The following is a 24,984-nucleotide window of genomic DNA, read 5'->3' as shown; positions in this document are numbered from 1 at the left end:
ACAGCGCGTTTTCGTGCCTTGAGTTGCTAATAATGCCGCCCCCGTACGTACCACCACGGCACAACGGGTACAAACCTCGTGGCGACACCACCTCAATAAGGTAGGTACCTACTATGTAAGGTAGGTAAAGTGACCATGGACGGCCTGACGCCGGACGGGAGGGACGTACAAGTGGAGCCCGCCTTCAGCAGCAGCCCCGCCAAAAACCTGCCAAAATTATTGCCGTTTTTTGCTGGTTTTCCCTCCACGACAAGAAGACCCGAAGAAGACCCCCCAGTCCTGGTCCCTCACCATCGCGGGCTTGGTGCCTCACTTTTTTGACTCCCGCATGTTCCTTTGTTTTTTTTTCTTCCCTTCCGACCCAAAAAAAAAAAAAAAAAACCTCCCTCCACCACCCGAACCGTGCCTCTTGAAGCACAGGAAAACTCATTGCGATCAGTCCCTTCTTCCAGAAGACGACTGCAAATACCCGCCCTCCTCCCTATCCTCGTCCGACACGCGTTCGCTTACTTTGGCGCACCAAGAGTGGGAAAAAATTAAAGGTCCAGAGACCAGAGACATTGGGCCACCGAAAAGGGTAAAAAAGTACCCCTCAGAACCAAAACATAACCCGACGCCGACTCTTATCCGCCTCTCCCCCGCGTATACCCTACCTCTTTTTTCGACAAGCTTTGCGCCCTCGACAACCTCACACCGCCCCGGCTGCGCTGTCTTGGGGCTGGTAATTAATTAATCTGCAAAATATCCAGCAGACGACTCGACAACAAATCACCCTCACCCTCCCCCGTCTCAGTCGCAAACATGTCTGTTCTCCCCCCCCAGACGTCCACGCAGAGCTCTCGCAGCTGCTGCAAGCTCTCCAGTCCCCAGACAACTCGGTTCGATCGCAGGCCGAAGACCACCTTCAAAATAACTGGACCGCCACCCGACCCGAGGTCTTGTTGATGGGCCTCGCTGAGCAGGTTCAAGTCGGTTCTGATGCTTCGGTACGCTCTTCCACCCTGCACCTCATGCCTCTGCCTCTATCTTCCATCGCCGTTCCTGCGCATGTAAACACGTACGCTCTTCTGGCCTCCAGCTAACCGCGCCGTCTCGCTCCCCAGATACGCTCCTTTGCCGCCGTTATTTTCCGAAGAATCGCCTCCAAGAGCCGCAAGAATGACCGCGGCGAGCTGGTTGATATGTTTTTGTCCTTGTCTCAGGACCAGGCTGCCGTCATCCGCCAGAAGCTTCTCGAGAGCCTGGGTGGTGACTTCCAGCGTGCAGTGAGAAACAAGATCAGTGACGCTGTCGCTGAAGTTGCGAGGCAATACACTGAAAACAGTACGTCGACACCCACATTCTGCTCCTCCATGCTTTGGGACGTTCCGACCCTAACACCATGGCAGATGATTCCTGGCCCGAGCTGTTGGGCGGTCTCTTCCAACTTAGCATAGCGCCCGACGCCGAGAAGAGAGAGACGGCGTTCCGTGTCTTTGCCACGACCCCGGGTATTATTGAGAAGCAACACGAGGATACCGTTATTCAGGCCTTTCAGAAGGGGTTCAAGGACGATTCCGTTCAGGTAGGAGAATTCCGATCCATTTGCCATCGATATCGGATCGGCTGACTTTCAACAAGGTGCGTCTGGCCGCCATGGAGGCTTTTGCGGCCTTCTTCAGGAGCTTGGGAAAGAAGGCGCAGCCCAAGTACTACCCTCTCATTACCGACGTTCTCAACATCATGCCGCCTATCAAGGAAAGCCACGACTCTGAGGACCTTAGCAGCGCCCTTGTCGCTCTGATTGACATGGCCGAGACCGCGCCCAAGATGTTCAAGCCTCTTTTCGGCAACTTGGTCAAGTTCAGTATCTCCGTCATCCAGGACAAGGAGCTTGATAACCTTTGCCGCCAAAATGCTCTCGAGTTGATGGCTACTTTTGCCGACTACGCACCGTCGCTGTGCCGCAAGGACGAGACCTACACAAACGATATGATCACACAGTGCCTCAGCCTCATGACCGACCTTGGTGAGGACGACGACGATGCAGCTGAGTGGCTGTCATCTGACGATGTGAGTGGCACTCTTGGACTGTCTGGAATTCGCATCATTGGAGTACTGACATTTTCTCTAGCTGGACCAAGAGGAAAGTGACCAGAACCACGTCGCTGGAGAGCAGTGCATGGACAGACTCGCCAACAAGCTTGGTGGCCAGACTATCCTGGCACCGACTTTTAACTGGCTCCCCCGCATGATGACCTCCATGGCCTGGAGAGACAGACATGCGGCTCTGATGGCCATCTCCGCCATCTCTGAAGGCTGCCGGGAGTTGATGATCGGCGAGCTCAGCCAGGTTCTCGATTTGGTCGTTCCTGCGCTGAAGGACCCGCATCCCCGTGTGCGCTGGGCTGGCTGCAATGCACTTGGCCAGATGAGCACCGATTTCGCGCCCAAGATGCAGACCGACTACTACGACCGTGTTCTCAAGGCCATTATTCCGGTCCTTGACTCTCCCGAGGCTCGTGTCAAGTCGCACGCTGCGGCTGCCCTCGTCAACTTCTGCGAGGAGGCTGAGAAGTCCATTCTGGAGCCCTACCTCGATGAGCTCCTGTCTCACCTCTTCCAGTTGCTCCAGAACGAGAAGCGCTACGTCCAGGAGCAGGCTTTGTCGACCATCGCGACCATTGCCGACGCTGCTGAGGCTGCGTTCTCCAAGTACTACGATACCCTTATGCCTCTGTTGGTCAGTGTTTTGCAGAGAGAAAACGACAAGGAGTTCCGCCTTCTCCGCGCCAAGGCTATGGAGTGCGCTACGCTGATCGCCCTGGCTGTTGGCAAGGAAAGGCTTGGCCAAGATGCTATGACTCTTGTCCAGCTCCTTGCCTCCATTCAGCAAAACATCACCGATCCTGATGACCCTCAAGCGCAATATCTGATGCACTGCTGGGGCCGTATGTGCAGAGTTCTCGGACAGGAGTTCCTTCCCTTCCTGCCCAACGTCATGCCGCCTCTTCTCGAGCTCGCTAGCGCCAAGGCCGACATTCAGCTCCTGGATGACGAAGACCAGGTCGAGCAGATCCAACAGGAGGATGGTTGGGAACTCGTCCCTCTCAAGGGCAAGATGATTGGAATCCGGACTAGCACCATGGAGGACAAGAACATGGCCATTGAGCTGCTTGTTGTGTACGCTCAGGTACTCGAGGGGAGCTTTGCCCCTTACGTGGCCGAGATTATGGAGAAGATCGCCCTCCCCGGTCTGGCCTTCTTCTTCCACGACCCTGTCAGATTCATCTCGGCCAAGTTGGTGCCTCAGCTTCTAAGCTCCTACAAGAAGACGTACGGCAGCCCATCGAATGAGCTCGCCGGGCTCTGGGCTGCGACTGTGGATAAGCTTCTCGAGGTATTGACCGCGGAACCTGCGATTGATACTCTTGCCGAGATGTACCAGTGCTTCTACGAGTCTGTTGAAGTTGTTGGCAAGGAGTGCCTCACCGCCGATCACCTCTCTCGCTTCATTGATTCAGTTCATTCTGCCATTGAAGACTACAAGGACCGTGTTGCTCAGCGTCTCGAGGACAAGGAGGGTCTCCCGGCCGAGGATGCGGAAGATGAAGCCGAGGACGTTTTGTTGGCCATTGAAGATGACCAGACACTCCTGTCTGATATGAACAAGGCCTTCCACGCCATCTTCAAGAACCACGGCGCCGCTTTCCTCCAATCATGGGAGCGCCTGCTTCCCACTTATGAGGGCTTCCTCAAGTCAGAAGATCCTACCCAGCGCCAATGGGGTCTCTGCATCATGGACGATGTGCTGGAGTACTGCGGCACCGAAAGCCAAAAGTACGCCAACCTCATCACCCAGCCCCTGGTTGATGGCTGCAGGGACTCATCGCCCGCCATCCGCCAGGCCGCGGCCTACGGCATTGGTGTAGCTGCCCACCGCGGCGGCCTTCCTTGGGCTCAATTCCTGGGAGGCGCCCTGCCTTTCCTCTTCCAAGTGACGCAGGTTCCCGAGGCACGGAGCGAGGACAACGTCTACGCAACGGAGAATGCTTGTGCTGCCATTGCCAAGATTCTTCACTTCAACGCTGGCTCAGTTCAGGATCCTAACAACATCGTGGCTCAGTGGATCGAGACCCTTCCCGTCACAAATGACGAGGAGGCCGCACCCTACGCCTACGCCTACCTGGCAGAATTGATTGACAAGTGAGTACATTTCCAAGAGTGGGAAGTCAAACATGACTGATGCTAATTCCTGAATTCAGGCAACATCCTGCTGTCGTTGGCCAGGCTGGCAAGATCTTTGTGCTCACTGCACAGGCTCTGGAGGCAGACTCTCTGGCAGGACAGACTGCAAGCCGCGTAGTACTCGCCATCAAGGCTCTTCTGTCCCAGGCTGGCGTGGACCCCACGCCGCTGCTTCAGCAATTCTCGCCCGAATCCCAAAGAGCGATCACCTCGTACTTTTCTTAGGAGATGAGTTTGCGCCTGAAATACTGGGATGACGTGTTGCACACACCCGCAACGAAGAAGACGCGCTGAGGACGCCGCGGGCCGCTGTACTAGAAGAGAAGCAGTCGATGATACCACAAGCACCGAACGGTTGAGGGAGGGTCTATGGAGGCACGAGAAACAGCGCTGGGCTTGGATAGCTGCTGAAGCAGACTCGGAGCCAAGTTCCGGCGTAGGGCGATTTCGGTGGCAAAAACAGAGGAAACAGCGGGAGGTGGACATTATTGTAAAGGGTTTCAGTTCTACTGTACCCTCGCTTTATCATTAAGCAGTCCACTCTTCAGCGGCGCCATACGTGATGGCAATATGATGATATAGAGAGGAGTGCTTGTTTTACGAATAGAAATTCACGCAGATGAGATATGCTCAATGACTGGAAACATGACTGGAATTCAGAGGAATAAGCGTTGACCTGAGCAAGGAGGTGTTTGTATTTATTCATCGTAAGGTATCACTGGGAAGGAACAGCGGAGTGGCCTAAGAAACGAAAGGCGACGGGGGACCGGTGAAACAGACGTCTCGTGATATTTCCGCCTCCCAACCACGTCTTTCAGACCCAGTACACTGGCCAAAGCAGGCTGAACGAGCTGAGCACCGGAAATGGCAATCTCGAAAGAAGGTAGCGGCAACGCCTAACGCCCAAACGCCTTGAGTGGCGTATTTCTTTCGTTTGGAGGGTTCTCAGCTTCAGCTTCTCTCGACCTAGGCAGGCAGCCAGGCAGGTGGTTTGTATACGATACTGTTCGGTCTTACTACCGTCTCGGTCATATCCTTTCGAGGCTGGAGCTGGGAAGCTCGAATGGGAACGTGGACTATGGAATGATGAATGGCGCCTTTTACGTGCTGAGCTTGGTGTAGCTGAGATGGGGGGGCGTATCGAACCTTTTTTTTTGGGGGGGACCTTACGGACGAGGTGTAGTGAGTCACTCTGTTCTGCGCCGCCAGCCTTTAGACTTACTTGTCTTTCAACTCTGGTCTTTCTCGGTGATCTGACCTTTATCCTATCCCAGGTTGAGCTCTCCACACCCTCACCCGATGTAAGAGAAGTTGTCTCTGTGGACAAGCACATACGACCACACCCATCGGAGAATTCGGGATCCCGTCCGCTCTCCCATAGACAAGCCGATGAGGGCCAGATTAGTAGTTGAGTCGGTGACGATCAGCGAATACCTGGTGTTGTATGTTTTTGAATTTTTTGGAAGTTTTGCTTGTTCAGCGTCAGTGTCAGCCGGGTCTATTGGTGGGTTACGATGTTGCTCGAACAGCAATGGCACTGTTAAAGCTGATTGGTTGACCGATGCAATCCTTCAGCGAGAAAGAAGAAGAGAAAAAAAAGCAGATAATGGAGAATTCAATATGGGCAAATGGGATTGCCATGCTCGTTCGCCACCCCTCCTAACTGGACCGAAAGGTGTGTGGGAAATCGGATATGGCGGGGTGGGTGGTTCAGACTGACACCCCGCCGGCCTCAGTTGACTTACACCTGAGATACCTGTAGGTGGTAGAGAAAAGTCACTAAGAAAGATTCCTCTCCTTACTCGGCTACGTATCGCATTCAGTTGGTCCGGTTTGTTGGTGAGATGTTTGACATGTCTTCCCGTCTCGAAAGTGCAAGGTCAAGTCGGATCGGCGGTCGGATAAGGTCCTTCTCTTTTCTTCTTCGTGCTCCCGTCGTTGGGGATGGCGGGGAGGCGGAGATGGGGGGACGGAAGTGTGACTCTGGTGTTACCGTGTTTTTCTTCTCTTCTACATCGATTGTGAGAATGCCATGTTGGGTATGGGGATCTGTGTGTCACGGTTACTCGGGAGATTGATTGCTTTGTTCGTCGTACAGAGACACAGAGACACGCATCACGCATGCCCCGGGCTTCGATTTCTAAAGATGACTGGGTTTATTCGGATCATACCTGGCTCATGGTTGTGCGAGATGCTGTTGTGTTGCTCGTCAACGGTTCTCTTGCATTGTGATTTCCGAGTTTTTTCGTCGATATCATCGGAAAGCGCACCTTGATTTTGACCTTGGTCCACTAGCTAGAGGGACAGGGCACGTCGGGTTTATGGCAGTTAGTTGTTCAAAGACGGAAGGGGAGGTGCTAGTGATGCATGCCCGTTACGTTATCTTTAAGTACGCGTGCTGTCAGCCTCAGCCCGCTGCAAGGAGAAGTATACCGGTAAGTTAGGTTAGTCGGATTCACAACCGCTACGTAGTCAGTCTTGGGCTAAGGGCGATCACTCTGCCAAAATCCTCTGTTCCATGTAAAGAGGTAAAGAATGAATCCTGCGCATGACTTGACGACACGACCAAACGTGGATCTATGAATGGTGTTGAGGAAGCCCATCTCGGTGATGAGAGACGCATCTTCTAGCAGAACTCGCAACATACATCGTCAAGGTATGCCATTCTCTTGCTGATCTTTACTGCTTTCGGGATCTGGTGAGTGAGTGTCACATGGCAGACCACAGGTGCGCTGTTGAGTGTGGTGCGTGTGGCGGTCGGCTGAGGTCTCATATGGCGCCGAGACGCGGGCAGGCACAGCAGGACAGGACAGGACAGGACAGGGCAGGACAGGACAAAGGTGTAAAGGGACGGATAAACACTAAAGTATCCGTAGAAACACAGCTTGGACGGGTACGAAGTAGAGCTTGGGGCATCTAGGTACCTATCTCAACTATGGGGTTAGAACGAGGCTGGCTACCGAGAGGAGCTGGCCAAGTGGCTGCTGCCGAGTCAGGGGCCTTGTCAGCGATCTTTACGGCGAAGGGCACGACGGGGAGATCGTGAAAAAGCATCACGAAGGTTTTTTGTGTGAGACGACCGGGCGGGCGGGTGGTGGCATGCTGCAGAATGTTTTGTGGTTACTCAGGTTCGGGCTGCCGCCCCAGGCTTTACCAGGCTTGCTAGGATTTTTCCTAGGTAGTCTCGGCAAAAGGATCTTTTCAAAAGCTGTGGACGAAGTACGGGTAGGTAGAGATCGACGGCGGGTGGCAGAGTGCCAGAGAGGGTCGATCGCCTATGAGATGGGAATCGAAAGTGGATGGATGGGAGGATGGTGTCGATGCGTAGTTAGAAATGGAGAATGGGAGAAAGCCCTAGGTGCCCAGGTTGGTGTGCAGTCTCTACCTACCTACGCTAGGGGAGATGAAATGGGGAATGCACTACTGTAGTATGCTCAATTTTCCTTTTTTTTTTTTCTTTTTTTCTTTTCTTGCTGTGCTGCGTTCTGCAGCAAGTGGTGCCGTGAGTAGGTAGTTGGCGGGAAAGAAAGATGAGATGGGACCAACGGTTCGTTTTGCTGCTCGAGCTTGGGTGCAGTTGATGTTTGTAGCCAAAGCAGTCAAGAAGTGTATCCGTAAGGCACTCAGAATGCGATGCGGCAAGTGTTGGTGGTGAGCACGTCAGGAGTCAAGTGTGTTAAGGGGGGTGGGAGACTTTCAGTGGGCGTTGGTGCCGGAGAGCTGTTTGGGTTAGTCTGGTGTTCCGTGGGTGTACACTATTACTTCTTACCATGAGGTTAGGTGTGTGAGACGTGTGAGTGTCGGGACAATTTAAGGCTGTCCAAGACGACAAGGCCCCAGGAGAAATGACGAAATGGATTTCTGCTGGGGAAAAGTCAACTCTGTCCGTGCTTGTCCCGCTCGCAAGCCCATCCCTGTTCCTATGCCACTGCGTAGGTGAGTGCCGTTTTCAGCACACTAGGTATCTGGATGATGGTAAAGGCACCGGGTGAATGATTAAATGGCATGTGGTTGTGCATGCAAGATGGACAAAAGTAACAAAAGTAAGTAAGTAGTATGATGAATTCAACAAGTCGATATGCTGTGTACGTAGTAGATGCAAGTTGGCAAGGTTGAATGGCACAAATACTGAGGTAACCGTAAGGTAGTCCAGGCAATGCTCATCTGTCGAAATCATGGAAAACATGGGAAAGTGTGGCGGCCCGTTGATTGGTTGGAGGCACATGGAATCAAGACAGGCACAGAGAAAGGTACGTATCCCACTGCTGTCGCATTTCCCTCCATTCAGCGTTCAGCCTGAAGGCAAGGATGGGGTCATCCATATCCACTTCGAGAGTACATACTGACAACCTGTACTTTAACGTAGTTTACACTGGAGATCCGCGTATATATCATGTACTCAGACCCCATATGATGACGAAAGAGGTTTCTCTTGAGCACGATTGGCGTTATCTTGTGGCATGGCGGGCGCATGCCTTACCACTCCATTTGCTGATGGCATTCTTCAGACGCACCTCTCGAGTGTTGGGACTCTTGGGAGACACCTTGGGGGGCTTACATCCGGCGCATTCTCACAGGCAAAATAAGAAGAACAAACCAAGCCTTGCGCCTTACGGGACCTCAACAACCTACCTTTACTCAGTAAGCCCAATGACCCAGGTGGGGGATGCCCTGTTCCCACGAGATGCTGCATGCCATGCACCGAAACTACTTCAAGGTGCGGACACCTACCCGCGTCCCGTCGGCCACGGGCAGCATCTTCAACATTCCATCCGACTCTGCCACGGCCGAAAAATCGGAACACCACAGATCCAAGACGGATCGCAGCCCTCTTTGGCCGGCCTATTTCCATTCACTGTGTTCACCACCTCAGCTAGCCGCAGTCTTCAAACTTCAGACAGTCTCTGACTTCACTCAGCATGGTGCTGCCATGCGCAATCCATGCGTGTCAAATCTCTCCCACCGGCTCTGAACCGGACATACTCATATAGGGTATATCGCTCGGCACATCATTCCAGTCAGATGGGACTATCTGAGTCTTCTTCTCCTCTGGCTCCTGGCGGTTCCGAATTTCCGGGCAGGGCAGTTCTCCAGAAAAGCGATTCACCTCATACCGTGGTGATTTCTTGCATAGAAGGCTGTTTGAACTATTGCTCTTGTATACATAGAAACAACTGGGTCGTTTTTACCCTGTCAAGCCTTCCTGGAGCATGATGGCCCATCACCATCACGTGCCCGGTAAAACCAAGGTGGTACCTTATTACGGATGCGGTGTAGGCCAAGAACCGAGGAGAAGGACAGAGAACGGGGCCTGGGGTCGTACAACCTTAGAAGCGATGTGATGCCGAAGATCCCAAGGCCGGCATGCCCTGTCTCGGTGGTCTTCCTCCGGTGGTGGGAGACACCTCGGTCGCAGACTCACAGAGGATTCAGGAATATGCACATACATAGTGTATTGCGCAGGGCAGGCAACCTCCCGTCGCCAAAACATGCCGGATCAGCACGGGCACTATTGAAGGAAGGGGTAGTAAGGGACTGGTAGACAACTCCCAGGTGCCAGGGACCTCTTGTCTCGTTTCCTCCACGTCCCCCCGTCCGTCGCTACCCAAACGCGCCGAGTCTCTTCAATGTAAACCCAACCTGGGAAGTATCCGCAAGGAAATAGGCAGTGGCTCCCAGCATCCCCGGTCCACTCCAGGGCACCGGGCTCTCAAATGATGGAAGCGACCGTGACTGTCCGCTATTTCGCCCTTAATACTGCCCGCCCACGTCCAAGGTAAGGTAAGCGGAAGCCAGGTGAAGCCAGGTAAGGTATCTCTCCGACGTAATGAGGTCCCTATCCAGCTTGCTTCCTTACGAAAGGAACATGTCAATACATGAACCGCCGACCCGTGGGGCCTTGCTGCCATGCCCGTCCCCAATCACGTCTCTTCCCCCCTCGCCTGCCCGTCCACCACTACGTAAGGTACGGAGTACATAGCTACATAGTTACTTACTGCGTAAACTGCCAGGTGGGTGACTGGGCACACTGAAATCAACCACCGAGAACGTCCATCAAACTCCATCTTCCCTCCCCGCAACAAAGCCAATCTGGGTCCTCCCACGACTGATTCTCACGTCTGCTTCCAACCACCTCCGGCCTCCGAATCCACCGATACCCAATTCTTTGACACGACAAGACTCGACATCAACAAACCCACGACGACATCACCCGCCGCCACGCAGTATACCGCATTTCTGCTGCGCCAAAACCAAGCGACCGCCGCGCTCGACGACTCCATTATTCCGCTCTTCACCAACCCCGAAGACCCGACCACCGATACTCATCTGGCCGACGTTCAATTGCCGGGACCCTAACCTACTTTTCCCGCAGCACACGACGGTCTCCCCTCACAACTCCTGACATAAGTCTACTGGTCCATGACAGGAGGCCGAGGATTGTGACGCGATATCGCACCCCCGACCGTATGCACCGGTGGCACTACTTAAGCCGGCGCCTCGGGAGAGAAAAGTACAAGTTGGACGGCTGAACGAACCACACACTGGTTGCGACTTGACAACATTCGACGACTTTTTGCACCCCACCACCACCACTATCGACCGATACGACACGACACGAAGACTGGCCCACGAACGACGACAAAGGTCCTTGGGACACCGATGCGATCGCCATGGAGGCCTTCTACCCACAGCTCACCCCTCAAGAGCTGCAGCGACAGATGTCGCAACAGTCTCAGCAACGTCAGATGCAAGGCCAAGGCCAAGGGGGCGGTCACGGCTACCACCAAATGAACCAAGGTCATGGTATGTCAATGGTGGGCGGCAACGGCGACTCGCTCGACGACATTATCAACAATAACAATCATGAACTGCAACGGCGCCGCAGCATACACCAACCATACATGCCCCCAAACCAGAATACCCAAGACGCCGGCGCCGACAGGAGGATGTCCATGATGGAATTCGGCGCTGATGACAATCAAATGCTCAACTATCCCTTTCAAAACCCGACCATGAACGGCGAATTCTCTAATATGGCCGGCCAATTAGGCAACGGCATGGATAGCGGCATGACGAACAATGGAGGGATGAGCAACAGTGTTCCGGGCAACATTTCCATACCTGGAGGCATGGAGGCGTACTCGACTCAAGACGGGCTGCAGATGTCACCGACAAATGCATTCACCACCTTTTCTCCCGATATGATGAGCTCGATGATGCCCCCGGCGTACGCTAACATGGGCATGCCGACTACGTCAAGTATGAATATGTATGGCCAAACATCCATGGCCAACGCTTTTCCGAACCCTCTAAACACCACCGCCAACGACATGACCATGGATCTAGGGGCCGATGAAACACCCGGAACAGCACCACAGTCTGCCCTCGACACGCCACTAGATATCGACAACGCCGACAACGAGGCTTTAAGTATGAGTCAGCAATACCAAACACCCGCAGACAACTCGAACAGACCGATTGCCCAAGTGCCCAAATTCGGCTCTGTTTCAAGCGGTCCTCAGACAACTCCGTCATCATTATCCCGCGAGGTGTCAACCAACTCTGGTCAGACTTCTTCGCAGTCCCCACATAACCAACCATCATCCATTGCAACGAGCCAGACAGCAGCCTCTGCCGCACCTCCCGCAACCGCAGAGACTACTCCAGCCATGGGCCCTCAAACGCCTCGTGCAGAGTCCAAGGAGAAGAATGTCTATTCAAAGAGCGGTTTCGACATGATGCGGGCGTTATGGTATGTCGCTACAAGAAAGGACCCCGAGATCCATCTAGGCGCCGTAGACATGTCCTGCGCGTTCGTGGTCTGCGATGTCTCACTGAACGACTGCCCGATTATCTACGTTTCCGATAACTTCCAAAATTTGACGGGTTACAGCCGACATGAAATTGTTGGCCAAAACTGTCGATTCCTGCAGGCCCCCGACGCCAAGGTCGAAGCTGGCTCCAAGCGTGAATTCGTGGACGACGCGTCAGTCTACAATCTCAAAAAGAAAATTGCAGAAGGCCGCGAGGTTCAGCAAAGTTTGATCAACTATCGCAAGGGCGGCAAGCCTTTCCTCAATCTCTTGACAATGATTCCGATCCCGTGGGACGACCCCAACGAGGTGCGATTCTTCGTTGGCTTTCAAATCGATCTCGTTGAATGCCCAGATGCCATCTCTCAGGGCCAGGACGCTGGAGGTGTCAAGGTCAACTACAAACACAGCGACATTGGCCAGTACATTTGGACACCCCCGAATCAAAATACCATCGAGGCCGAAAATGGACAGACGCTGGGTGTAGACGATGTGTCTACCCTGCTACAGCAATTCAACCCCAAGGGTGTGGTGTCGGACTGGCACAAGCAGTCCTGGGATAAGATGCTTCTCGAAAATACCGATGACGTTGTTCATGTGCTTTCACTCAAAGGGCTGTTCCTCTACCTGTCACCTTCTTGCAAGAGGGTTTTGGAGTACGATGCGACAGAGCTGGTAGGCAACTCCCTATCGACCGTATGCCACCCGTCCGACATCGTGCCCGTCACCCGTGAACTCAAGGACGCCACGGCGGGCAATTCAGTCAACATTGTCTTCCGCATCAGGCGGAAGCAAAGCGGCTACACGTGGTTTGAAAGCCACGGCTCATTATTCTTCGAGCATGGAAAAGGTAGAAAATGCATCATTCTGGTAGGGAGAAGACGACCCGTTTTCGCATTGAGCCGGCGAGACCTCGAGGCGCACGGAGGCATTGGCGACAGCGAATTATGGACCAAGATCTCGGTATCCGGCATGTTCCTCTTTGTGTCTTCTAACATTCGGTCCTTGCTCGACTTGCAGCCAGACACCCTGATAGGCACCAGCATGCAGGAGCTCATGCGCAGGGAGAGTCGTGCCGAATTTGGCCGAGCGATCGAAAAGGCAAGGAGAGGCAAAATAGTGACGTGCAAACACGAGGTTCATAACAGGAGAGGGCAGGTACTTCAGGCACAAACCATTTTGTACCCTGGAGATGCCTCAGACGGTCAGAAGCCCACGTTCTTATTAGCGCAGACCAAACTTCTCAAAGCATCGTCGAGGAGCATCGCACCGGCGGCGACACCCCCTGGAAGCGTCAAATCGACCTCACAGATCAACCAGAACGTGCAACTCGCAACACAGAGCACCGATCTCGTAAAGGCTGGGCCGTTGTCACTACCGGGCAGTCAAGCGATGCGGGGCTCGCAGGATGCTGCTCTAGCCTCGGATGACAACATTTTCGACGAGCTGCGAACGACAAAGTGCTCCAGCTGGCAATTCGAGCTCCGCCAGATGGAGAAGGTTAACAGGATTCTTGCCGAAGAGCTAGGCGGCCTATTATCGAACAAGAAAAAGAGAAAGAGGAGAAAGGGAGTAGGCAATGTCGTTCGCGACTGTGCCAACTGCCATACACGCAATACGCCCGAGTGGCGACGAGGTCCTAGTGGTCAAAGAGACCTCTGTAACAGCTGCGGTTTACGCTGGGCAAAGCAGGTGAGAAGCGCCGAGCCCTCTGTAGTAAGCCGAGTGGAGGACGACGATGTTAATCAGGATTAGGTTGGACGGGTTTCACCGCGCAATTCGTCTCGAGGAGGCGCAAATACCAACGCAGACGCACTCAGCAAGAAATCGAACTCGCCAATACACTCGTCTCAGCTACAAAACGAAGTCAAGGCCAGCAGCAGCACGCCAGCCAGACCCAGCGACAGCTCAGGGAACGGCACACCCGCCACTTCCGTTTCCGTCTCTAAAAGTCACCAAGGCATGCCTCCTCCGAGCCAACCTCTTATCGGAGGCGGTAGTGGCGGCGGAATGGCATCCATACGTGAATAACGAGAGAGCGATGATGCTCACTCGTCCATCTATTTATCTTGCTCAGAACTCACATACTATTGCTCCAAACGAACGCCCTTTCTGTCGAGATACCATTTTACTTTCGTTTCCCAAGGTCTTGTGGCGGTGGCCTGGTATTACCTAGTTCCTAGGACTGGCGCCAATAAAGATGGTTGATTACACCCCGGCGATTTTTTTCTTGAACATTTCTAGGACTTTTGACATTTTCTCTACGTCAGGTATACGAGGCGTCATGGATCGGGGTTCAGAACGCAAATCTTTGCTATTCGGGTGATTACTAGTCACTCGCTTTTACGGCCGGAACTGACCAGCTTGCGATACCACACCGACATGATTTTGGGTAGATTGGCATCGCATGTTTCTACTTACTTCCTGGAGGTGCGAAAGGACAGCAAAAGAAAAGCAGCCCTTCCTGTACCCCAATGGTTGGTTACCTGGTCTGGGATCTTTCTATATGGGAGGTGCTGGCCAAGGATGATTTTGCGAAGCGGAATGGGCTTAGAAATGAAGCGATCAAGCGTTTATGAAAGGCCGGATTGGTTGGAAGAGGTGTTTTCCCCCTTCGTATTTTGTCTGTATCCTTTCACACCTTCCCTCTCACGTTTGTGATTATTATCGGGATGAACCCGCTTGATATCAAAGGTGGTGGTGGGCTTGGGGAATGGTGAATGATTAAGGTAGACGAGAGATGGGTGAGGGGATGCGATTCATCGGCCATCGACCTTGGTGTTAGCCATTTTATATGAAACGGAATGTAGCTGAATGAGACATACCCCATGGATTTTGTTTGTATAAAAGCTTTTGTATATCTCTCGTGGACGTGATGGTTTATATCTGAAGTGAGTTCTGGACTATGGCATCAGTGACATTGCCTCGATCTCCAATCCAGTTGTTACTATGATGCATTCTACGCACCTCTTCAAGGCGATGATGGTGCCCAAGACTTACTGCGAGTACTTGACCGTGCCGTGGTAAGTTCCTCGTCTCTTTTCAAGCCTCGTTTAGACCTCGAAACTACGTTCAATGAAACAAGTAACAACAGGTCGTTTGACTTGTACCAACTGATTCAGGTAAGATGAAAATGATTATATCATTGAGCTTGCTCTATTACCGGCCAAGGACGCTTTCCCACGAAAAGTTCACAGAGCGTATAGCCAGCGTGATCGGTCTGTATCATTTTGTGACTTGCGAGACTGCGCGTACACTGAGATGGCTGTTGTCGTATCCAGTCTGCTCCTTGGATTTCATGCCAGAGTACTGAGAGACGAACGTTGAGAAAATAGCTGGGTATATTCACCCAAGCAGGCGGCGAGATTTATATACTTGAACAGACTGAACAAAAAGGAAAGCACAGAAATAGAAACGAAAACCCAAGCCCAACACAACACAACACAACACAATCACGGCAAACCTCACTCACGACACTTAAACAAACTCATCAAACACCGTCCTTCCCCTTCCCCTCTTCACCCCCGTCCCCTCCAGCCCTCCCACTATCATCCCTCTCCCAAAACCTCTCCATCCCGCGATTCCTCCCCTTCATCAACCCCCTCACGTCAAAGGGATCAACAACAGTCACCCAAAACGCCCTTGGATCCTTCCACCCGGGCCCTTGCACCTCCGTAACCCCGTCCGGCGCAAGATACACCGAATACCGCTCCGGCAAATACCGCCTCGGATGCCGGACGTTAAACATGCAGACGTTGGCCAGCATCAAACTTGCCTCAAAGACGTAAAAGAACCACTCGTAGCGTATCGCCGGGGGTATATCACCCTCTTTCGTCTCAGCGTCGAAGCGGACTTTGGCAAGGCTGAAGTATTCTACGACGCGAAAGAAAGTCCTCGCGGAGATGAGCCCGACGCTGACGTACAGCGTCACCATCGGGCCCTGTACGCCTCGAACAGACGCTACGCCGGCGGCTGCGCACCGCCGGTGGAAGACGATGGCGAGGGCCACGAAGGAAGCGAGGACGAAGATTTGCAGGAGCAGGCTCGTTTTTATCAGGGCGTGGCCTGTTTCTAGTTCGCGCTGGGTGAGGGACTGGTTTGCAGAGTAGGACGCGCCCCACCCGTTGAGGGCCTCGACGATGCTGGAGAAGAAGGCGAAAGTTGTGAGGACGCGGCCTGGGTGGAGGGGGGAGGCGTAGGGGACGTAGTAGAGGACGCGGCCTAGGATGTTGTAGTTTGCTAGTTCGAGGAGGGGTCTGTCGAGGAAGTATTGGGAACGTGAGTTGAATGTGTCTTTTTTTTTTCATGGTTGATTTGAGAGGAAGCGATTTATATATACTTACGGAGCTGCGTAGATGAGGCACACGCTCGCGATGAAGATGTTGAGGTTGTCGTAGTGCCACGCGCCGTACGTGCGGACGGCGAAGCCGGCTGTAAAGAGGAGGCAGCAGAAGGAGAAGAGGGCGGTGACTTTGAAGAACTTGTAGTGACTAGATCATCACGTCACCTTGAAATCAGCAAATTCACTCTTCCCTCAGGTGACTGCCTGGGCTGGCTGACTTGGTCGTTTGCTTTCTAGAGTCTGGACCAGGAGAATGGATGAGATGAACAGACTTACTAGCTCTGCCAAAAGTGAAGTATACCAGAGGCAGCAAAAGCTACGGCGAAGAAGATGGGTGCTGCTTTGTTCGGAGCGTAGAAGTAGTAGCTCCCGTCAACTTTTTGTTTTTTTTGTAAGTAAGAGGGGTCTGCTGAAGGGGAGGTTATCGATTCCTACCATATTTGCCGTCCTCCATGTTTTGTTCCAATATTCCCCAAGTTTGGCCAATTTCTAGGATTTTCTCGCTTGTAGTCACTATAGATTCAGCTGTAAGTAAATCCTGGGAAGCGGCAAAATATCATAGCCTTCAGAAACGGGCTGCAATTTATAGTCCCGAGATATATGATCTGAAGACAAGGACTTCGGTCCCACGTTCATTTATACATTTACAGTATTAGATACCATACGCACTTAGTCTAAACACGCCCTTCGTCCATCAGCAGAAAAATATGCACTTTCACATTCGGTAATCTTCCAATTGTCCACTACGTATGCCTCGAAACCGTAACCCGAAGAATACGCTCGCCAAGCACCACCCCCCAAGATCAGCCTCACGAGGCGTCCACATCAACCAATCGCATCCATCCCTCAAATACGACGCGCGCAGAAAGATGACCCGACTGACAACACCTCGACACACCCACGAAAGAGCTAAGCTTCATCAACGTCGCCGTGCTCATTCTTGATTCGACGACGATGGGGAATGTCTTTTTTTTTTATACCTTCAAAGATTCGAGATGCCTGAATCAGCCCGGAGACAGCCTAGAGGTAAAAAGTCAAATACCTACATACCAGCATGTAGGTTGGCCCTTGTCAGCTGTCATCCCGTCGTATCTCGTGTGTTTGATCTTCATTGGGTTTCTTTGCCTTTCCCCAGTCTCTCGGTACAGCGAACGGTCGATGATCCGGAAGATGTACCCGACGCCTCTTCGCTGTCGCCGACCTCGACGGTGACTGACTCTTTTGGGGATTACATGAGCAATGCGGCATGGTGTTCTGCAAAGATGACCCGATGACGACTGTCCCAGCGTCGTAAAGTCCATTCTTCTCGTAGAGTAATCTTCTGAGGACCAGTTGTGGCGGCTTACACTCATTAGCCAAGCACTAAGGGGCGCTGTAACAAGCTCTTGAAATCGTGAAATGAATTCATCCCTGAATAGTACCTGGCAAGGCCAGCGTACTGGACTAAATGCCTCGTAATGCCAATAGTAAAGTGGCCCAAAAATCCCTCAAGTGCCCTCCTATCCCTTTCCACCGTTCCCAAAAGTGTTTGTACATCAAGAGAAAGAACAGGACCCAACATGGATGTGATGCCACACATTGTCGGGATATCTGCACGCGCGAAACCTCTGCAGATCCAAGGCCCGTTCCGTGCAGTTTGCTTCCTTTATTCTCTCTCTCTCTCTCAAAAAAGAAGAACGCCCAAAAAGGTTTCCATCCTAGATGCACTTCCTGACGATTAAAGCATACAGTGGTCATACATGAAATCATTACAGACTGATGTCTCGTGGGGTTTCATCAGTCGACCTCCCACCCGCGACCCGTTCCGTTCGCGTTGTCAGTGGCCTCGTCATTCTCACCGTCGTCGGTGCCAATCACGCTATTCGCACGCGATGACTCGACTTGGCTGAGATAGTAATCGTCGTTCTCGCCCCAGCTATCGTACTCGTCGTCAGAATAGTCCCATTGCACGGGGATCGTCTCGCCGCCCTCGCCGAACCCGAACATCATACCGCGCCACTGCCCGGCGGCAATCTTAGCAGCCACCTGAAGCATCAGGGCGATGAGATGACTCGGCGGACCCAGGAGAACCTCGCAAGTCTTGGATACGATGGCCATGGGGAGTCTGCGGACAAGTTCCAGGCGGCTTCTCAGGGGGTGGTACCTGGCCTGGGTGCTCGTGGGCGCAAAAAGGTTAGCCGCTGTCGGTAAAGGAGAGAGCGCTCTGCGGCCGACGGAAATGCTGCTGGTGGTTGATCTGTGTCGAATGTACGGGCGACGCACGACAGCGGTGGTTGCTGCTTCATCCTCGGAAAGAGCAACCTTGTCAGGCTGCTCAACCGCTTCAGAGACCATATCTGGCGCAGTAGCAGCGCTCTCTAGCGAGCTGTCGTCGGTAAGAGACGAAGTCGCATCCCAAGTTCGTCGAGTCTCCGGGGTGACAGTCAGATCGGAAATGTCGCGGTAGTGCCAAGGCTTTTTAGGGATCAAAATATTATCGTGAGGGTATGGGAACCTCGTCGGAGACACGTCTGAGATAGGAGACCTTGGGACAGGCGTAATTGGCGACTGAGCGGGGGAGTGCCATGACTTTGAACTGTGGAACGAATCGGTAGAACCAGTTGGCGAAGTCGCTTCATCCAGAATCGGAGTCAATCTCATAGCCGACTTGGACGGCGGCGAGGTGACGAGGGTCAACTGTGGGGGAACCAGAGCCCTGCCGGCCCTGAATCCGCGAAGCTTCTTTCTTCTGCCACCCACAACCCCGCTACCCTCGAGAACTGCCTCTTCGTCGGTCGCGGACTGTGATTCGCTGCTTGACCCATTTCCGCTGGTGTTCCCCGTCTCTACCGCTGATTTCTCGCAAGCAGCCTCAGGCGCAGCAACAGGTTCGGTGGCCGGCGTAGACTCGGGAACCGCAGCGGCCATCTTGATCTCGTAGTTCCGGATCACATCATAAATATTGGTGGGCGTGGGTGTGCTTGCCTCAGCCGACAGAGGTGTCTTGGGCAATGCTTCCACGGTGACGAGCTGTTCTTTGATATCGTTTTGCAGCCGGCGATCAGTCACTTGCCGCCCAACAGTCACCGCATTCTCTACCTGGATATCAGTCTTGCTCTCCTTTGGTTGGGCCAACGAGTCGTCGATATTGACAGAAACTTGGGGAACCTCAGGGTCCCGGGCGTCCTCTTCGCGATCGACCGTCTCCGTTGAAGGTACTGCCACAGGTGCATGTAGCGGGGCTGCATTCGACACTGGCGAGACCGAAGCGGCAGTCACCTCCATGCCGGCGTTGTTTTGTGCGCCAATATCGCTATTCACAACTTGTACTCCTGATGACTTTACTGAAGGCTCCTCAGCGGGAGCCGTCAAACCTGTTTGACAAGCCTCATCTTCGGGTTCCACTTCCTCGGCGATTGAGTCCTCGAATATGGCTTCCTCATGACTCCCCTTGAGCTTGGCTTCTTCCATCTTGACCAGATCACATGCAGTGCTTTCCTGTGCAGTCACCTCTTCAGCCGTTTCCTTGCTATCAATATTGCGGGTTGTCTCCGCTCCACGCTTCGGAATCTTCAGTTCGGTTGCAACGGCTCGTCTCTCGGCCGTGGGAGTTAGGGCGGCATCCGTGGGCTCTGCCGCTTTCGGTATTTCGGCACTAGGTTCACGGGATCTTGAGCTTGAGTGAAAGTCATTGCTGACAGTGGACAGCCGGCGTTGCTCGCTTCGGCCGCGGAGAGAAGATGTCGAGGCTCTCCTGCCAGTGTTGGGAGTGAGAGCCTTTGGGGTCGGTGATACCTCGACTTCGTGAGCTGGGGTTGAAAGGACAGGTAGGGCTCGTTTGACCGGGGGTGTCCATGGTCGCTTTTTCACGGGTGTCTTTGGTTTCTCGGGGAGGATGACTGTAAATGACCGTTTGAAAGGGCATTCCGTCTTCTCGAATTGCAATATTTGATCCCAAACACCCTTCAGTGCCGCAGCTAGTTCCTGTTCATCGGCGTTGGTGACGGGGATTTCAATCCTCCAGTAGTTGGGTCGGCGAATTTGTAGGACGAATTTGCTGGAGTCTTCGGCTAGAGCCCAGCATTGGCTTTTGGGCAACATTGGCTGCAGAGCAGAGCCGCAGTTCAAAAAGGCGACGGATCCTGTACGGTATATTCGGAACGGCCCTGTTGAGATGGCCCCCAATCAGCAATGGCTATGAAAACGTTGATGGACTTGCGCAACTTACCAATGGCAATTGTTCTCTCGAGCTGCGAGTGGGCGGACAAAGAGCCGGGCTCGTCTGAAGGGCCACGACCTGGACTCCTAGCTCGGCCTCTGGAGGCAGCAGCGAATGCTACGATCTTGACATTGGGGTGGTTGTATAGTGTCTCGACGAGACCACCGGCCGATGTGGACGGTGCCGGGCGTGTCATGTGTGCTGGTATCGGGGCAGTTGCGACGCGGCGAGGTGCCGGATAGGCAGGGCGCAGAGATTCCATCGTGGTATCCCTATGGAAAGGGAGAGTGTGGGAGCTCAGCCAGAGGAGAGCAATGTCGTGACGTACGTGCGGGAACTATCAGCTGACGGGCGAGTGCTACGAGTCGGACCTGGGTCATGTCGAAGCTGACACCGAGTACATGACAGGCCTTGGGAGGGGAAAGTTATCGTCGGAGGTGACGTTCGTTTGCGTTGTAGATTTCCGTCGCGTCGGTTTAGCGCGCCGGCCTTGGTCGAGATAAAAGGGTGGTGCAAATCGACAGCAAAGGACTGATATGCTGGCCGTAGCAAGGGGGTAATTTTTTGAGGGATCCGAGAAACGGGCAAACAGACGGGCCCAATGCAGCGGCGCGGAAGGACGTGGACCCCCTTTTGAGCCGAGCGAGAATCGGCAACCTAGGAAATACAATGTCTTGCTCCGGTCTCAGTACCCTTCAGATGAAGAAGAAACACTTGTGCCACCACACGATAGGTAGCGAATGGAAGGGAAGAAGAAGAGGATGGGTGTGTAGAATGTCCCCGGAGAAGCGAATGAGGAGAGGAGGAGCAAGAGGAGGGACGGGAAGGCGGATGTAGTAAGAGGAAGGGAGAAAGAAAAAAGGTTTTTGATAATTGAGATTGAGGCAGGGCGACAGGGAGGGGGGGCCGCGGCGGACGTGGGTGAAGTGATGGATGGATGGACAAAAAGATGAAGCTTGGACGGATTTGGGATTTGCTCATGGTTCGACCAGGGGTTAACGATGTCACGGCTTCTTGGGGACTCGTTCGAGGCTTTGGAGGAAACACGCGCCCGACTGGGGGGTTCTGACGCTGCCGGTTTCCTGAACCATCACGTCGCCGTTTGATAGCGATGGGACACCCCCGCGCCCCGCACCCACCGTCCTTAACCACTCGACCCTGTGGCCGTACGATGAGCCTTTCTCTCTCTCCCTTTCTCCTGGATCAGTCCTTGCCTTGACGTACCTCATCATCTCACTTTACCTCATTCGATTTGATTGCTAATACTCAAACACATAAGCAGACTCACAGGAGACATGCTGAACATGCATTGCCACCTGGTAATTATAGGAGAGACCCTCGATTCCAGTATTGCGGGAGTTTGAGACAAAACGAACTCTCTCACTCACTCAAGCGTATCATGATTGGCTTTCACATGCTCTCTGTTTCTCTCACTCGCTCACTTACTCACTCACTGTCTCTCTCATATACCTGATCTGAGTCGGTTATGCTAGATTCTCATCACCCATCTTGTTGTGATTAACTTCGCTTTGATCTCTAACTTGCCCCCTTCTTCTTATGCACGGAGACCATCTAGATAGATCTGAAGAACAAGCTAGGATGACTAGGCTCACTGAAGCGCGTGCCCTCGTGATGTGCCCGGCCCCATCTGGAGCTAACCTGGAGATTGCACGTAGTAGTCGCTTCGCGAATAAGGTGCCGCGTCCGCAAGCCATTGGGGGGTCACACCGGGGACAGCCGACGTATCCCAGCCAAAATGCGCCCTGAACTTTTTTTTCATGACTACGTACTGTCACCTGCGTATGGGGATCAATATGGGGGAGCCCAGGCGTTGTAATGTTCGCTTAGAGGAAAACGGCAAAGATGAGACGGGGCAACCTCAACATAAAATCCAGTGGAAACCTGGCATTTTCAGCACTTCATATTTGGTTACGGATACCTTTTCAGCTCCGCTTTGTATCCCTCGCCTTTGAAAAATTGAGGCTTAGAGAGCTCGTGTTGCCTCGTCATTTCGGCCCTCACCGCATTCTCAACCCGAAACTAGCTTCCGAGGTTTCCAAAAAAGCTTCGAGAGCCTCGGGTCCCCCATGACAACAGCCGCCTTATTCAATCGCAGATACGGAGTATATCACCTGGGGTTTATACCTACCCTGAAGAGCCTCAGCATGCCTGGGGGTTAACAATTCAGGGGCCTGCCATTGGTCCATTGAAAGCTCTGAGCTTCATAGCTTCGAACTTTCGAGCTTTGAGCAATGCATGCAGGGGGTCCAGCTCTTAGCCCAGGGACGCGTTCTGGGATGCAAGTTCGACGCGTGCGCAATGCAGCCGCAGCCGCACCAACTTGACATGAACCGGTGCCACATCTCTCAATGTTTAATCCACTTGCACCCGACCATCGGAGCTGACTGGTTCTGCGTTGATGCAATCGCCATGCAGCGCGGCCTCATGCAAGCGAATTGTTTTGCCTCAGAGGCGCCTCAATTCTGTGGTTTGGTTCAGTACCTCAAGTACCTTACCTACTGTACTATGTACCCACGGTACCTTATCCTAAGGTAAGGTACCTACTTGAAGCTCCTAGACTCATTTCGCATCTTATTCTTATCCGTGATATCGATAAGATAAGAACAACGCGGGGGCTTCCCGGCACTCGGTGAAGCTCGGACCACTCGACCTTCCGGATGTACCGGTTGCAGCGTCGTGAGGTGCCAGGTCTCTCAGCCACTGACCCCCGGTCTGGGTGTCGTCATCGTCTTTCCGCCACAGTCAGCTCCAGCTCCTGGCAAGTTTAGCTTGGCCAAGCAACCAGCCCTGCGCTGACGAGGTCGCAACAGCTCGCGTGCCCCTCCAAGACCCTCGACATTTTGAACCTCAACACCCGGCAACGTTCGTGGTGATCGGCATAGTCACCTCCACAACCTCGACAAACCATGGCGACCTCCGAAAAGGGTCAACGGCGTGACAAGCTTGAAGGCCAGATCGACAAGCAGCTCGACAAGCTTCCCATCGACAAGGAGAGACTCAAGCGGGAGTTCGACCTCTCCCACTTCGACCTGAACCAAATCTTGCGGGGCATCCAGTTGACGCTGGTTGGAGGTCAGTTGTTGAAACAATGCCCATGGCATCCAGACTCCAATTTCTTTGGAGTTCGTTGACATAGCTCAAAATGCTAACTGCCAAAAAGCTCAACGAGCCCTTCAAAATCCTGCCTTGTTCACTTCGGACCACTACCGACAAGCCGGCATTGCCGTCTTGAGTGGCCTTGCCATCCGTCTCGTCATCTCCATTCCCGTACGTCTACCTTACACCCCTGCGCCAGGAGCACGAGGAAACACCGAGACACTCCTATTCCCTTCAAAACAGGTATTGACACAGTGCGATAGATCATTGGCGTCAGAGTCTTTCTCTGGATTCTCTCCTTTTTCTTGAGCCTGGACCATGTCACTTGGGATGACCAGCTTGTCGGGGGCCTCAACTTCATCGAGGAATATGTTTTGCAGGTCCCCTTTTTCCTCATGGCGCTGATGCGCTACGTCACCCCGACACTCGACAATATGCAAGTCTGCATCTTACCCCCCAGCCCTTTGGGCGTTTTGCTAACGTGGAGGCAGGTTTATGGACTCGCTGAACTGGGTTGATAAGACGTACGTCCAGAAACACAAGCATGAAGACCCGACCAAGCTTCGAGACATGTACTATCCCAACCTCAAGATGTACAAGGTCAGCGACGGCAGCACCCACACGACCAGCACAGCAGAAGCCATTAGCATGTTTCTGTACCGCTTCGCTCGAAAGGGTGCCATCTCCCTCGCCGTATTCGCCCTGTCATATCTACCCATCGTCGGTAGATTCGTGCTGCCCGCAGCCAGTTTCTACACCTTCAATAATGCCGTTGGATTGGGACCTGCGTCTGTCATCTTTGGAACGGGCATCTTCTTGCCCAAGCGGTACATTGTCATCTTCCTGCAGAGTTACTTTGCGTCCAGGAGTTTGATGAGAGAGCTTCTAGAGCCGTACTTCTCTCGTGTGCACTTTACCAAGGAGCAGAAGAGGAACTGGTTCCGGAACCGCGAGGGATTATTGTTCGGCTTCGCCATCGGGTTCTACACACTGATTAAGATCCCGCTCGTTGGTGTCTTGATCTACGGTATCGCAGAGGCCTCAACGGCGTACTTGATTACCAAGATTACCGACCCTCCCCCGCCTCCCGCCGAGAAGGCTGCTTTTGCCGCGAGCCAGCAAGAGTGGACGAATAAGCACGAGTTCCTCAACCTCTCGCTCGGCGATATTGATGCCATTCACCTCAAGTCGCGGCCGGCAAACCCGACAGGCGATGCTCAAAAGCACGAGTAGCCAAATCGCAAGAGAAGGACGTGGGTGTCCGTACGTCTGTCGCTTTTCGGCGT

The 24,984-nt window shown here is 53.3% G+C and overlaps 5 protein-coding genes across 5 annotated transcripts; 4 read left to right on the top strand and 1 right to left on the bottom strand.

Moving 5' to 3' along the window:
• Positions 1-801: 801 nt before the first annotated feature.
• On the top strand, positions 802-4,452 carry PSE1 (importin subunit beta-3; the record flags this gene model as incomplete). Its single annotated transcript, XM_065759187.1, has 7 exons — positions 802-807; positions 864-986; positions 1,104-1,323; positions 1,389-1,564; positions 1,621-2,052; positions 2,114-4,185; positions 4,245-4,452. 7 exons carry the CDS (start codon positions 802-804, stop codon positions 4,450-4,452), a joined length of 3,237 nt encoding a protein of 1,078 aa, XP_065612285.1.
• A 6,788-nt stretch (positions 4,453-11,240) lies between these two features.
• On the top strand, positions 11,241-13,796 carry WC1 (blue light receptor; the record flags this gene model as incomplete). Its single annotated transcript, XM_053197289.2, has 1 exon — positions 11,241-13,796. The coding sequence occupies one exon, from the start codon at positions 11,241-11,243 to the stop codon at positions 13,794-13,796; it is 2,556 nt and encodes an 851-aa protein (XP_053045380.2).
• A 1,991-nt stretch (positions 13,797-15,787) lies between these two features.
• On the top strand, positions 15,788-16,116 carry N0V96_011182 (uncharacterized protein; the record flags this gene model as incomplete). Its single annotated transcript, XM_065759186.1, has 2 exons — positions 15,788-15,795; positions 15,882-16,116. The coding sequence occupies 2 exons, from the start codon at positions 15,788-15,790 to the stop codon at positions 16,114-16,116; spliced, it is 243 nt and encodes an 80-aa protein (XP_065612284.1).
• A 2,043-nt stretch (positions 16,117-18,159) lies between these two features.
• N0V96_011181 (uncharacterized protein) lies at positions 18,160-20,777 on the bottom strand (the record flags this gene model as incomplete). Its single annotated transcript, XM_065759185.1, has 2 exons — positions 18,160-20,432; positions 20,591-20,777. 2 exons carry the CDS (start codon positions 20,775-20,777, stop codon positions 18,160-18,162), a joined length of 2,460 nt encoding a protein of 819 aa, XP_065612283.1.
• Positions 20,778-23,508: 2,731 nt separating this feature from the next.
• Positions 23,509-24,931, top strand: N0V96_011180 (uncharacterized protein; the record flags this gene model as incomplete). The annotated part of the gene is made up of 4 exons (XM_065759184.1): positions 23,509-23,674; positions 23,763-23,869; positions 23,962-24,138; positions 24,221-24,931. The coding sequence occupies 4 exons, from the start codon at positions 23,509-23,511 to the stop codon at positions 24,929-24,931; spliced, it is 1,161 nt and encodes a 386-aa protein (XP_065612282.1).
• Between the last annotated feature and the right edge of the window lie 53 nt (positions 24,932-24,984).

The sequence above is a fragment of the Colletotrichum fioriniae genome (genome assembly GCF_027942845.1).
Source record: "Colletotrichum fioriniae strain IMI 355084 chromosome Unknown scaffold_16, whole genome shotgun sequence".
In the NCBI taxonomy this organism is placed as follows: domain Eukaryota; kingdom Fungi; phylum Ascomycota; class Sordariomycetes; order Glomerellales; family Glomerellaceae; genus Colletotrichum; species Colletotrichum fioriniae.
The sequence above is the reverse complement of the archived record's forward strand: the minus strand, read 5'-3'. Positions and strand labels throughout refer to the sequence as shown.